The sequence below is a fragment of the Ammospiza caudacuta genome, chromosome 17 (genome assembly GCF_027887145.1).
Source record: "Ammospiza caudacuta isolate bAmmCau1 chromosome 17, bAmmCau1.pri, whole genome shotgun sequence".
Classification (NCBI taxonomy): Eukaryota; Metazoa; Chordata; class Aves; order Passeriformes; family Passerellidae; genus Ammospiza; species Ammospiza caudacuta.
This window is the reverse complement of record NC_080609.1, coordinates 10,522,036-10,535,165: the sequence shown is the minus strand read 5'-3', so window position 1 is coordinate 10,535,165 and position 13,130 is coordinate 10,522,036. Positions and strand designations below refer to the sequence as shown.

Here is a 13,130-nt window from a genome sequence, read left to right as displayed (position 1 = left end):
CTCCAGAGTGGCTGCACCCAAGGCTGGGGCTCTGGGACCCCACAGGCCACAAAAGCAGCAGGGTCGCTCCTGGTGCTGCCTGCCCTCACTGCTCTGACAGCCAGCACTGTACCTGTCACTGCACAGGAGCCAAGGTTTTATTTAATTTTGTCTCCATATCAAGTATCACAGCAGGAACATCCACACAGTTAATTCTCAACCACATCATAATTTACTGACATCAATTTCTTTTAAATAAATGCTGCTGAGCCTTAAAAAGGAAAAAAGAAAACTAAAATAGTTACACACTAGAAACAAGGAATCCACTTTTTAAAAATCATTACAACTGGTTACACGTTCTTGGCAGAATCAGAGTGGTGCTCAATAGCTGGAGCTAGAGCAGGTGACCAACATGATGCCAGGGCCTGAATGTTGTTTTTTCTTTTTTCCTTCTAATTAAGTGGTTTTAGTTTAAAATCAATAAAAGCAACGATGTAGATCAACACATACAAAAGACAGGTAAAGAATATTGCACATGTATATCCAAGCAGCATTTAACCACAACAAGCCCTCCCCTGCAACCCTGGGATCCCAGCACAATCTGTAAGAAAAAAATAGTGCAATCACTGAGCCTGCAGGGCTCACTCACCCTGCAGGCCTGAGCTGCAGCCCCTGGGAGGGACAGGGAGCAGCAGTGGAGCTGCAGGTGCTGGAGGAGCTCTGGCAAGGCTCTGCTCTGCCCCGTGGTTCTCACACATTCACCTTGGTCAGCGTTCAGCTGCCGTGCCAGCACACACAGGCTGGGCTGGAGCTCCTCATCCTGATCCCCTCTGGGCAAGCCCAGCCTTCAGCACAGAGCCACAGTCTGTGCTTTCACCAGCACAACATTCCCCGAGTGCTGCAGAGGCAAGGGCACTAAGACCCTTGTTCATTTTATGCAATGTGAGAAAAGTACTGAAATCCACTTAAGCATGAAAGTGGAATGTGTCCTGAATACCTGAAACCTGCAAAGAAGCCCCCAGGTCCTGCTGGAGCTGTGCTTACACTGCACTGGGGTTGTATTCTCGTGTTTGACAAGACAGACACGATCCATGTTCCTGAGACAAACTGTTCAGAGCTTTGAGCACAACATCTGGCATGTGGTCTGTGATCATCTTGGGACTTATTAAAATGCTGCTGAAGACGGTTTCGTTTGACCATCGTGCCATGTATTTAATATCTGAAGAACACAACCTAGGGAAAAAACACATCAGAAATAAAATGGCTCTGTCAGAACTGGAACAGACAACCTGGAGGCTCTGGACAGGGCTGAGGGAGGAACTGGAACTCTCTCAGAGCAGCAGGTGGGATCCCAGAGAGCTCCAGGTCTGCCCTTCAGCAAACAGCAAAACTGCTGCCATCAAGTGTCCCTGAGGGCAGAACTGCAGCACATTCCCTGTGCTTTAACAGGGAAAGAAGCCACCATAAATCAAATAATTCTGCTCCCAAAACCACAGAATGGAGCCTGAGCAAAGAGGGGGAGGGCATTGAACACTGCACATTCACGTGGTTAATGTCAAATTCAGGGATTAAATCCCAGTGGATACCAGGCAATACATTTAATGCTGCACATAGGATGCACCAGTCCGTAAAATTAAATCCCAAATTCATGATGGGGGCTCTGGTGTGCTAGGCCTACTTAGAAAAACTCCCATTAGTAACTGCTGTGCTGTGGAGTAAAAGAAATGAAAATAAATTAGCTCAATAAAGAAGAAGAGCAGCCAGTGGAAAACCTGCCCAGATCAGAGGTGTTCAAGTATCTAACTTGTACAACCAGTATTAAAATTGTTAGAAATTAAAGATGTGAAGCTTAAACAAAACATTGATCTACTGAATGGGAGGAAAGAAGTGAATTTCTCCTCCAATCCTTTTTTTCCCTCTCTGTAAGGGGCAATTTCTCTTTTCTTCTGTAAGATAGTCGTTGTGCAAGTTAAAAATGCTCTGATTTCTGTTTCAGAACATGAGGGCCTGCCTGGCTTATGGGCTGTTTCAGGTTGCTTTGTCTAAAAAAACCCAACATCAACAAAAACCACAAAAAAACCCCTGAACACAACACTGCCCCAACAAAGCCACAGTCCTCACCCTTCCAGCAGTTTCAGCTTTCTGCTGTCTTTGTCTCAGTTTCCTGCATCCACAGAAAAGCAGCAAGTGACAGGAAAATCTACAGACAGTGTGGGCACACACTGGGCACCACTGCACCTCCTTCTCATCACCATCACTCAGGACTGCTCAGGAATGAAGAATTGTCACCACTCCACCCCTACCAGGACACTGCAGATCTGCAGTCTCGGGCAGAAACTGCCACCTGGCAAAGCTGAACTTGCCAAGTTTGGGTTTAAAGTCCTCACTTCAGCAGCTGCAATAAATGGGCAGGATAAGGCATAAAGAGAACAGGGTCCAGGGCTTGAAGTGAAACAGACAGAAGTTGTGAGACAGAATAGAAACTGAAAACTGGGTAATGTGCAATAACCAAACTGGGTACTGGAGATGCACAGAACTGGAAATGTGCACTTTGAAAGGAGCTTGAGGGAGACAGGAGAGTGGTATTCATCATTCCACTTACCTTTTAGAGCTGCATTCTTCAACAACATGGATAATCTTTCCTGGCAGATACAGATGAGGGTACTGAGGGGGTGAATTCAAGCGTGGCTCCTCCTCGAGGGCGTTGTAGGAAGGTGATCGATGAACCATTAAACTCTCCTCGGCCAGGAGGGGCTGGGTCAGGGCATCCTGGTTCCTCCCATCCAGCTCTGTGGGGAAATCATCAGGGTCTCCTCCAAACACCTCGTACCAACACCCCCGCAGCAAAATCTGGTACTGAAATCAGAGAGAACAGCCCAGTTCAGCTTTGGGATTTCTTCAAGTTACTTATTCTAGTTGTGTGCTTGCACACACTTCCTCTGGAAATACAATTAAAAGATTAAAAATTACTTTATGCACATGCTCCCCAAATTTTGTTTGGTAACAAGCTCCTTCCCAGATTTTCCCCCCAGTGACATTAATTTCAGCAGTATGGATCCTTAGCCTCCAGTACCACTACAGAAAACATGACCAACTTTAGCAGCTGAATTACTCCATGTGGATTCTTGCTCTGCAGGTTTAACTTTTCTTGCACCTGTAACTTCTACCTGTCCATTATCTTATTCTGGATTTATGAGGTCACACAGACCTCTGCTCATCCCAAGGACTACATGGAAATCTTGGGCCATGGCAGATTCAAGTTCAGAAGCTCAAAAATGGCAGTTCTGAATCTTTGAGCCACACCTCTGCTCCTCCAGTACCACCCTGCCTGACACCACCTGATCCAGCACATCCAAAACTGTTTCCCACCAACAGTAAAAAGAGGAAAAGATTTAACAGTGTAACAGAGAAATATTTGCCTTCCAAATGAACTCTGACAGTAAAATATAAGTAAAATCAACAATTTGCTTACCTACTGGTACTAGTTATTACACTATTAAAGTAAGTAATCTTACTAACTTTTTGTCATTTTAGCTGTTTGGGGTTTTTTTCCCATTTTTGTTTTTTAACAGTTTCCTTTTATCAGCCAAACTAGCAAACAGATAATTTCAGGCCTGTGATGTTGTAAGCCAGTATTTTGGGAGTCTTACTGAATCCTATTCTCCAACAACACAATGTTACAGGATAGGAGAGTAACACAAATGTCACTGAATTAAATGCAAACAATTTTGTTCTGAAACACAACTGTAACTCTCAGTTTTGAGATCAAAAATTCACACACCAGCAGTCACTGCATTAAATTTGGGGCTTAACCCAGATAACAATTCCACAATTTTAACCAGGAACTGCATTTGGTTACCTTGGGCCTGTTGCAGTTGGCCACAATTCTCACTATTCTTCTCTTTAAATCCTCCATGTTGGGCATACTTAACCTGTTTAAACACACAGAACAAAGTAAAGCAAAGCCTCCTATTGTCTACTATCAAACACTTCTCCAAATACCAATTCAAAAGTATTTTCATCTCACCTTGCAACAAGGTCTTTTCCAACAATGACTGAAATAATGAAATTCTTAGTGTAATCTGCAAGTGATTTGCTTAAAAAAAGAAAAAAAAAAGAAAAAAAAAGCAGTTTAGATACACTAAGGAGATAAGCACACTTTAGTTTTAGGATGATCATAATAATTCAGTAGAAATACAAACATGTGGCAGCACCATTTGCAGTCAGGGGCTCAGTGGGTGTTCAGACCTTCCTGCTGAAGGTGACAGAGAAACTTCAGAGCTGACTCTAAGGGTGTGTGGATGTCCAACAGGCCAAGGCAGACAAGTCAGGGGAGTATTTTTCTGGAACAGTTACTTTAAATTCTAATTGTACTGCCTGGCGTAATTCCCCAGATGTGTTTCATTCTGTAACACTCCACCAAGAACTCAACTCCAGATGGAGCAAATGAATTTGAGTGGAGAGTGGAGAAGATACAAACTCTTCCCACAGTCAGCCCAGCTAACACAGCTGGCAGCTGCCTTGACTTTCACAGCTTAGACACAGAACCAGCAGCAGAGCCTCTCACCTTAAGAGCCCTCCTGGGGGAGAGAAGGCAAAACACCTCAGGGTGGGGAAGGAGTTCCTGAGCATGATGGCCAAGATGGACGCTGTCCCACCACCCAAACTGTGACCAACTATCACCAGTCTATATTCCTGCAGATAAAAAGACAAACTTAGATGGACACAGAAAAAGCTGTGGGTAATTTTTAAATCAAATTATTTGGAAGGTAACTTACTGGGGCAATTGTGAAAGCCTGGTTTAAAATTCCATCATTTATCAGCTTTCCATAGATGTAATTTGCAGCCTGAGTTATTCCCTGCAAGAGAGCAGTTCAGGTTAGAAGGGAGTCTCTACTCTGAGGTGTGATACAGGTGTAGCTCAAACACAACACCATCACAGAAAAACAACTTTGTGCAAAGCTGGTCTTGTTTTTGACATCCTCCTGACAGAGGTCTGGTTAGAACCAAGAGGTCTCTATGTATTGTATGTGTGGGTTAAAAAGGTTTGGGGATATTTCATAAGGACATTAAGTCTGACAAGAGTCAGACTTAAAATTCTACCCTGCAGTGCCAGAGGCAGCGTTCGATGCACCAAACACTGAAATAATTCATGCAATCCATCTGACAAGAACATTCTTCTGTTTAACTAAGGATCCCAGGAGTTTCTAGCTTGCTACTGCTGAGCTGGCCTACAGAGAGCCACAGACAGACAGACAGGCAGACACACACAGACACACACCTTATGCACAAACCCATTCTCCAGGACCTCCTCCAGTGTCAGGTCTTCACAGTCTGCTGACAGATCAGTGAGAATGTCCTGTGAACAAAGCCTTGGTCAGAGCTCCCTGCAGGGCTGGGAGGCTCCTGGGTCGTGCTGTGCTGCTCACCCTGTCACAGCTGGCTGCAGCTGTGTGAGCAGCACAGCACATCCCACCACACACCCCAGCCCCAGCAAGCACAGCTCCAAGCCTGGCAACTGCTTCCAACTGCAGAGACCCCATTGTGGATGCACCTCCACTCACAGTCACTCGGAATTACCCCTGCCTGTCCCTCTCTCTCCAGCAGCACAGGGAACATTACCCATCCAAGGGCAGGGGTTTACAACTTAAACCTGGGAGACTCATACCTGTGAGCGAGTTATTTTAGCATGTGCCAGCCTAACACAATTTCCTCTGGGTACTGGGAGTTCCCTCATTTCCATAAAGCAAATTATTGATAGCAGATGGATGATACCTCAAAGGACAAGGTTCCTCTCACAGCGACCACAATAGCTTCTTTTTTGTGATCCAAAGCAACAAAAAATGGAATCTCATAGATCTGGAAGAGAAAAATGTAATCAGTAAAGATACCAAAATCTTGCAAGGGTAAGCATTTAAAAGGGCAAGCTCTTATTGAGCTCCATACTGTACTATGGAAAGAAGCTGAATTGGTCTCTGATTTGGTTAGTCTAAGTGCTTTTTTTCAGTACTGAGACAGATTTATATCAATGGTTTGGTGGCTGTTAGTTAAATTAGAAAAGAAATCCACACTGAATGTTTTCATTTGGGTTTGCATTTTACACTTCATAAATGCTGAAGGCAAACTAGACCCTTCAGGCCTTGCTTTCCCTGAATTCACCACTACAGCTTGCCCAAAGCCTGTCCAGATTGTTTACCTTGTTATGAAAGCTGATATGAATGAAGTCTCTGTACTGCAGCCCTGTTATTTTTAGGATGGATCCAAAGTGAAAGTTGTGACGATCACTGCCCATTATTTCAGAATCTGTCGGTCTATTTCTGCAACTAACAGACACAGAGGAGAAAAACTTTCATGTTCCAATTTGTTAGGTTTCCTTTCAAGGAATCAAACTCAGTTAAATTTGCAGAGGGCCTTCTGCCAGGAATCAGAAGTGCTTTCTGTTTGCAACAGCACCAGTAAACATTCTGATGCAAGATGTTACCTCTGCCTTGTTACAGGAGCATTGGCAAACAGTGCAGTAAGAAAAGAATTCTTAACATTATAAACCACTGAGAGAAAATACAAACAAGGAAAAAGGAAATTCAAACAAAAATTTGCACAGCAATCTGATCTCATGTTATATCCACAGTATTCTCCAAGTGACTTATATTATTTCAGTAATATAAGTCACTTGGAGAAAATAATTCTCCATATTTCATAATAGTAATTACAAAAAATCATTCTTCCAGTCACAAATACCAGTGGTCATATACAGTAATCCTATCTAGCAATATGCAAAATTACTTACTGACCATAAACATGTCTGAGTAGGGGTCAAAAGGAACTAAAAGGAGGCTGGAGGGACAGGGAACTTCTGCTAATTCCTTAAGACAGAGAAAACTACTGATACACTTTTGTTTCTGTATGTAAATCCGTGCCCAAAAGAAACCTCTAAAAAGCCTCATTTTAAAACATATTTCATTTAATTTCAACTCTTCCTTTGTCATTTTGCTAAATGAATTTTTTATCACAATCACAAACCCATGGAAAAAAAACTCAATCTGTTTGAGGGTGGAAAGGCACTGGAATTTTGTTTCTCTGAATTTCTGAAAGATAACTCCAGCAATCAAGCTAAGGTACACCCAAGAGTGATATAATTTAATGCAACAAAAATACTGCTATTGTAACTATTTTATTTCTGCTAAGACTAGCTAAACAGAAGGCAGCTGTGTGTTTTTAAGCTCTGAGGTCAAACCTACCAGTCACCATTGAGCTTACAGAGTGCAGTATATGGGTTGGTGTACACATAGTAGGGCCAGCCATAGGCAGCTGCAGCAAAGAGCATGTAGTGAGCAGCATTCTCCAGCTCAACATCCAAATCATCAGTCTGGAGGCACACAGGGAAAGAAAAGGGAACAGAGAAAGGGAGGAAGTTGTGTTAGGCAGCCTCAGAACAAAACTGAAAACAGGCTAGTGAAAATCAAAGCATTATGAAATACACACTACCCAAAAGGAAAACCTCAAGGTCTAAGAGGAACTAAAAATAACCACTTGTATTTCAGGAAAAAGTCTGTGTTTATTTATGTAGCTACACAGCTCAAGGATCTTGAAAAGCTCTCACTGAATCAGTTTCTTCCAATGCTGATACATTGATAAGCTCAATGCTGACAACATTCACTGCAATTATGCTACCTAAGGATGTCCAAGGGAAGGCTGCAGAGTCTGCAGCAGAGCTCTCTGGTCCAGACTCTTAAAGCACAGCCCCATCCCACTGGCTGCATTCCACAGGAACTTGACACAGTTCCTTTTAAAGTAAAGGAACCAGGAACTCCAGAGCTCCTGGTTACAGTAAAACTACATACACCTATGAAACACAGGCTAAAAGGAGGGGGAAAATTTACAAAGGCACTTTTTCACTAACAACCAGCAAAAATCAGTTAGGAAACTAACCCATCACCTGCAAGCATTTAAAAGATGCTATTTTTGCTGCTTAGCTTGTCTGGGTATTTGCAGCAGACAAACAGCCCACAATACAGACTAGATTACCTTCTCAGTTGTATGCAAACAGTATCAAATATTCATTCTCCCTCTGCTCCCCTTCCCTCCCAACTGTTCCTCAATGATCAAATGTCCTAAATTGTTCCTGTTTTTGCACTTTATTCCCCATTCAAAGTTCTACTCATGCAAAAGCAGAAAAATGTTTTTGACAACAAAAACATTTCACTACATGATTTTATTTCACACAGAATGTTTTCACTACATTTATTAATAATGAGGAATGAATTATAATTCATTGTTATTAATTTTATTGCAGTGTTTAATTTTATTAAAAGAATAAACAAAATAAAACCAAAAACCCCTCTCCAGAAAGAAGTGCATTTCAATTTGACCTGGCACCATTTCCCAGAACAATGACACCAGAGGCTGCACCAAGCCCATCTTACCACGAGAGATGATGGAGAATGACACAGGACTTCTTCAGGCTCTTTGGGGCAACTTTCCATTTTATCTTGCTCTTGATGGAGCAGAATCAGACCAGCTGCTATGTCACTTGGCACCAGGTCAGTGTCCTGCACAAGACACAGAAGGCTCTGTAAAACCCCCCACAGCTCCACGGCCAACACCAACACGCGCGAGGCCCTTACAGAGAAGTAGGAGCGGAAGAGCTCGGCGATGCTGGTGAAGGCCACGCGGTGGTCGTCGTCCTGCACGATGCAGCAGCACAGCAGCCTGATCCTCTTCTCCCACACCCTGGTGGCAGAGCTCTTCACGTTGTACAGCAGCTGCCCCGAGTGGCTGCTCTCCAGGTTGCGGCTCACGCCCTCGGGCAGGTAGAACGTCTTCTTCCCCCCGAGGGGGTCAAAGACAATGACAACTCCAATGATGGTGAAGATGATGATAATCCAGCTGGGGATAGGAGTGGGACGGCAGACTGTGACACCACACACTTCTGACAACGCGCAAGAAACCCCAACTACGCTTCTTGGCAGCCCGAAACCGAAGCTGGGGATGGAATTCTGTATGGAGACCTGCTGCTGTGCTGAGGCTGCAGCTCTTTGGGCTGTGCTTGCAATACTCTGGGAACCAGAACAAGGCACCAAAGCAGGAACCACAGCCCAGAGCTTTGCAAGCAGCAGCACAGAGGAGCAGCAGCTCCATTTTGTAGTAGCAGCTAAGTGATCAGGTTACTGCACTTCATACTTATCCACTTTTCTACACACCCATTGCCCCTCTTATCCTTTCTGACCTTCACCTCCTTTCCTTCACTGCAGCACACACGTTCTCTCCCAAGGCAAGAAGACCTTCAGGGAAGGATACCAACCCATTTTCCCTTTCCCATACACAGTCAAGCTTAGATTTGTGGGGAGGCACCTTTACCTTGCAATAACTGTCCCAATGACACCATTCACCACAGTCTTCTCACACTGCACGCTGTTGTCTGACACCCACACAGCTCCTACAACTGCCCAGATGAACTCAGGGAAATAGAGAAGCAGGCGAGTGTAAAGGATTTTGGGAAGTGATTTTCTTGGGCCTGGATTGGAAATTGTTCCTGAAATTAGAGAGAGAATTTAAAACAAGAATTGTTCACAATGCACCTGAAGTACATAAAATCCTACCTGGAAATATGAACTTTCTGGGCTTCACAGAAAGTAGGAAACTTACGTGAAACTATCAAGTTCTTTCATAGTAATGGAAATCTATCATTGAAGCTAAGAAAAACAATGGATGTAGAGCTGTGATTCTTACAATCTACTCCACTAAAACCCAAAACAACTCTAGCCAGAGATAGTTCTGCACTGAACTTGAGGCAGCAGTGCTGTGCCCCACATAAGTTAAAGCTGCATCCAGGAGCACTGGCTCACCTACAGTTCCTTGTGACTCCTGGGGCCTGCTTTTATTATTCTATTTAGCTTTTAGCTGGTTAATATTTCCTTTTCTGATCCTATTTTGCTGGGCTACAATGAACTTTTTTTACTGGAGTTACTAAATAATAATAGGAGAACAAAAGTAGGACCATTACCAGGACAAATACTTCTCAGGCTCTTTTCTCTATTGTTAATTTACTAATAACCTCTTAGTTTCAGCACTCTAAGGCAATAAAAAAGGGAGTAACTTCTGGCCAGCTCATCTCTTAAAGCAGTCTGCTGATCCCAGGGTAATGGGTAGTGGGGTGGGAGTGCTCAGGTGTAGACAAGTGATTTGTCAAGGCTGCAGAACAAAAACAGCTTTGGGAACTGTTCCAGTAACAAAGCTGTGGTTCACACCCAGTGATGAAGCTGTTTCAAAAGCCCTCGATCCAGAGGCTGCCTTTTCCCACTCCAGGCTGCAGCCTGTCCTGCAGCACTGTGGGTGCTTACACAGACACAATCACATGGAACTGTGCTTCCTCTGAACAACTTTCCTTTCTCACTCCACCCCAGGGTGTGAGGGCTGCAGGCAGGTTCCCTGCTGGCATCACTGACCCTCAGGACAGCACAAGGGCCGGGGCAAGACAGCGCACACCCACACCCACACATTCCAACACACCTCACCCTTTGTTTTCCTGGAAATTCAGCCTCAGAATTGCTCCATTTCTCAGCTACAATGGCCTCACAGCTGTACTTTCACACTGAACAAGGTTCTTTCATCACTGCTATTTACAGTAACATCCCTCACCTCTGCAGCTTTGGTTAGAGCCTGCTGCTGACAACACCAAGGACGGGGTTTGACCCCTCTATGGCCATTCCCTTAAGAGCTGGACTCGGTGATGCTTGTGGGTCCCTTCCAACCCAGGATATTCTGTGACACTTTGATATAAACATCACAGTCTGGCTGGTCTTACTTGCCCTCCTCTGGAAACTCCAGGAAAACCAGTGGTCAGATTCAAGGCCAGGATTATCATCCACACCTCTGCTCTGCCATTTCCCCTCATGCACTCTTAAAATTGCTTAAATGGAAAGAAGTATAAATGCTTATTTACAGAAGCATAAATACTTATTTTCACTGAGTCATGAGAACCAAGCTATTGGAATCTGTGGAGTCTCATCTGTTACTCCAGACACCACACACATATTTCAAATTAATCTTCTTAACATTACTTCTATGATCAGGTGCCTCACCAGAAAAAAAGCTTTCCTAGCAATTTTAACTCAAAATGAACCATTTCTACAAATAATTAGAAGTTGCACTGTGGTCCTTGCTTCTGTTCAGCCATTCATTTCAAGTTGTGGTCCTGCTCTATTTAGTAGTACTCAATGTCAGTTTTATTATGACATTTATACAATTCACTTTTCTGTGTTTTTCCCCAGGCAGCCCACTGCAGCTGAGGGACTTTCACAAGATATGACTAAACCTGCCTATGCAGGGCAGAACTAACATGATAATGATTCTAAATGATTCTGGACACACTTCCCTAAATCCTTGTCAGAGAGGTGGAGCAGTGTTACATCAGAGGTCACACACAGAGAGTTTTCAGGCTGCTCTGACAGCAATGAACCATTAGCTGAACTAAGCTGTTGTATCTATTCATTATGTTAGATTACAGACTAACAAAGATAATACTATTAAAGCAAATATGCTAATGCTGTTGGAGTTTTTCAAGTCTGACTACCATTAAAACATTTCAATTTTTTACAGGTTTTATGTCAGCTCCGGATTAAAAACAGACATCTATTACAATCCTACTCGATAAAGACAAAACATCATTATTATTTACCTTGCATACTGACGTACACAAGAGCACATAACGCACATATTATGGAAGCCAGGAGAATGATGAGGCCGAGCAGGTAGCTGTGCAGCAATCCTCCCCCGGGACAGTTAAACTGCCCCTTGTGAACAGTGTAAAGGACAAAAATCCCAATCCACCTGCGGGCAGGGAGATAACAACAGTTACAGCAGGAAGGGAGAAGCGCCTGCTGCGAAGCGATCGCTGATCGATAGTGGTCGCCTCAATGAAAGCACCGCACAGAGATAAACAAGGGACCTGTTACATAAGGGAAGTGTCGGGATGAAACCACTACACGAGCACTCAGCAGGAATTACAATTCCGCCGAGAGCACACGGAGCCACATGTTCCAGCCCGGCGCTATCGCTGCCCCCCTCGGCTCCCGCAGCGGCGCGGACACAAAGCGGCCACCGCGTTCATTACGAAACACCCGAGCGCTACTCGCGGATTAAACCCGGCGGGGGAGGGCGGCCCGGAGCGCAGCGGCAGCGCGGGCACCGCACCGTGCACTGGGCACCGACCCCGAGCTGTGCCGGGGACCCACAGCACCCGGGCCGGGGCATCGCACCGTGCACCGACCCCGAGCTGCGCCGGGGACCCACAGCACCCGGGCCGGGGCATCGCACCGTGCAGTGACCCCGAGCTGCGCCAGGGGCCCACAGCGCCCGGGCCGCGGGTACCGCTCCTCCCGCCGGTGAGCGGCCGGGCCGGCGAGCAGCGGCCCCGGGGCGCGCCTTACCACACCAGCCGGACGAACAGCTCGAAGGCCCCCGGGAGCACGAAGTCGTCGCTGCCGATGGCCCAGCGGCGGCCGAACAGCACGAGCCCCGGCATCCTGCGGGTCCCGCCGCCGCCGCTCCCTCAGGGCCCGGTCCCTCACGCCCCCCTCGCCTCAGGCCTCACCGCCCGCCGGGGCGGGCACGACCTCGCGGGGCAGTGACGTCACGCGCGCCCACTCCGCCCTGCGGACATCGCCCCGCCCCGATCGGGCGGTGCCGCGCACGCGCCTGGCGGGAGCCCCGCCCCGTCCCGGGGCGCGCGCGCAGAGGCGGCGGAAAGGGCTGTGGCGCCCAGGGCGCGTGCGCAGTGCGGCCCCCAGTGGGCGGGGCATGCCGGAGCAGTGACGTCACCGCGCTGTGAAGTCACACACCCGGAACAAGGATCCAATAGGGCCGCTGAATGACGTCACAGCGCGCGGCGCGGCAGGAACAGCGCTCAGCGGGGCCCAGCAATGAGAGCCAGCGCTCACTGTGCGGAGAACGATGGCAAATGAACCTGCAGATAAAACCAAACACACACAAGCACCCAACCCTGCTCTGTGCCAGGCTGAAGACTGGAGCTCTCACTAAACAAGCCAGGACTCAGCCTTCACTGCTTGCATCAGTGATAATGCCCCTCAGAGCCTTAAAAACTTATTTCAGTACAGCAACGATATTAGGCAGCTTATCCTCACCACAACTTT

At 46.1% G+C, this 13,130-nt stretch overlaps 1 protein-coding gene across 4 annotated transcripts; it reads right to left on the bottom strand.

Moving 5' to 3' along the window:
* Positions 1-119: 119 nt before the first annotated feature.
* DAGLB (diacylglycerol lipase beta) lies at positions 120-12,638 on the bottom strand. Of its 4 annotated transcripts, none has more exons than XM_058815836.1 (15): positions 12,408-12,638; positions 11,657-11,808; positions 9,337-9,511; positions 8,604-8,865; positions 8,403-8,528; positions 7,218-7,345; positions 6,176-6,302; positions 5,755-5,838; positions 5,261-5,338; positions 4,758-4,838; positions 4,547-4,674; positions 4,007-4,075; positions 3,839-3,911; positions 2,582-2,835; positions 120-1,212 (listed from the first exon to the last, which is right to left on the bottom strand). In XM_058815836.1, exons 1-15 carry the CDS (start codon positions 12,500-12,502, stop codon positions 1,020-1,022), a joined length of 2,025 nt encoding a protein of 674 aa, XP_058671819.1. In that variant the 5' UTR covers positions 12,503-12,638; the 3' UTR covers positions 120-1,019. The 4 variants fall into 4 exon arrangements, 2 of the variants coding, with proteins under 2 accessions (XP_058671819.1, XP_058671818.1); XR_009275433.1 differs by adding an exon at positions 2,101-2,374 and having other exon boundaries at positions 997-1,212; positions 8,403-8,865; XM_058815835.1 differs by having other exon boundaries at positions 8,403-8,865.
* Between the last annotated feature and the right edge of the window lie 492 nt (positions 12,639-13,130).

Bases quoted from the DNA above. Each gene is read 5' to 3' on its own strand.
- DAGLB (XM_058815835.1), bottom strand. From the start codon at position 12,502: ATGCCGGGGCTCGTGCTGTTCGGCCGCCGCTGGGCCATCGGCAGCGAC. The intron at 4,839-5,260 runs GTGTGTGTCTGT...GCTCTCTTGCAG, and splicing joins AGAATGGGTTTGTGCATAAG to GGAATAACTCAGGCTGCAAA. The intron at 4,675-4,757 runs GTAAGTTACCTT...TTTTATCTGCAG, and splicing joins AGGCTTTCACAATTGCCCCA to GAATATAGACTGGTGATAGT.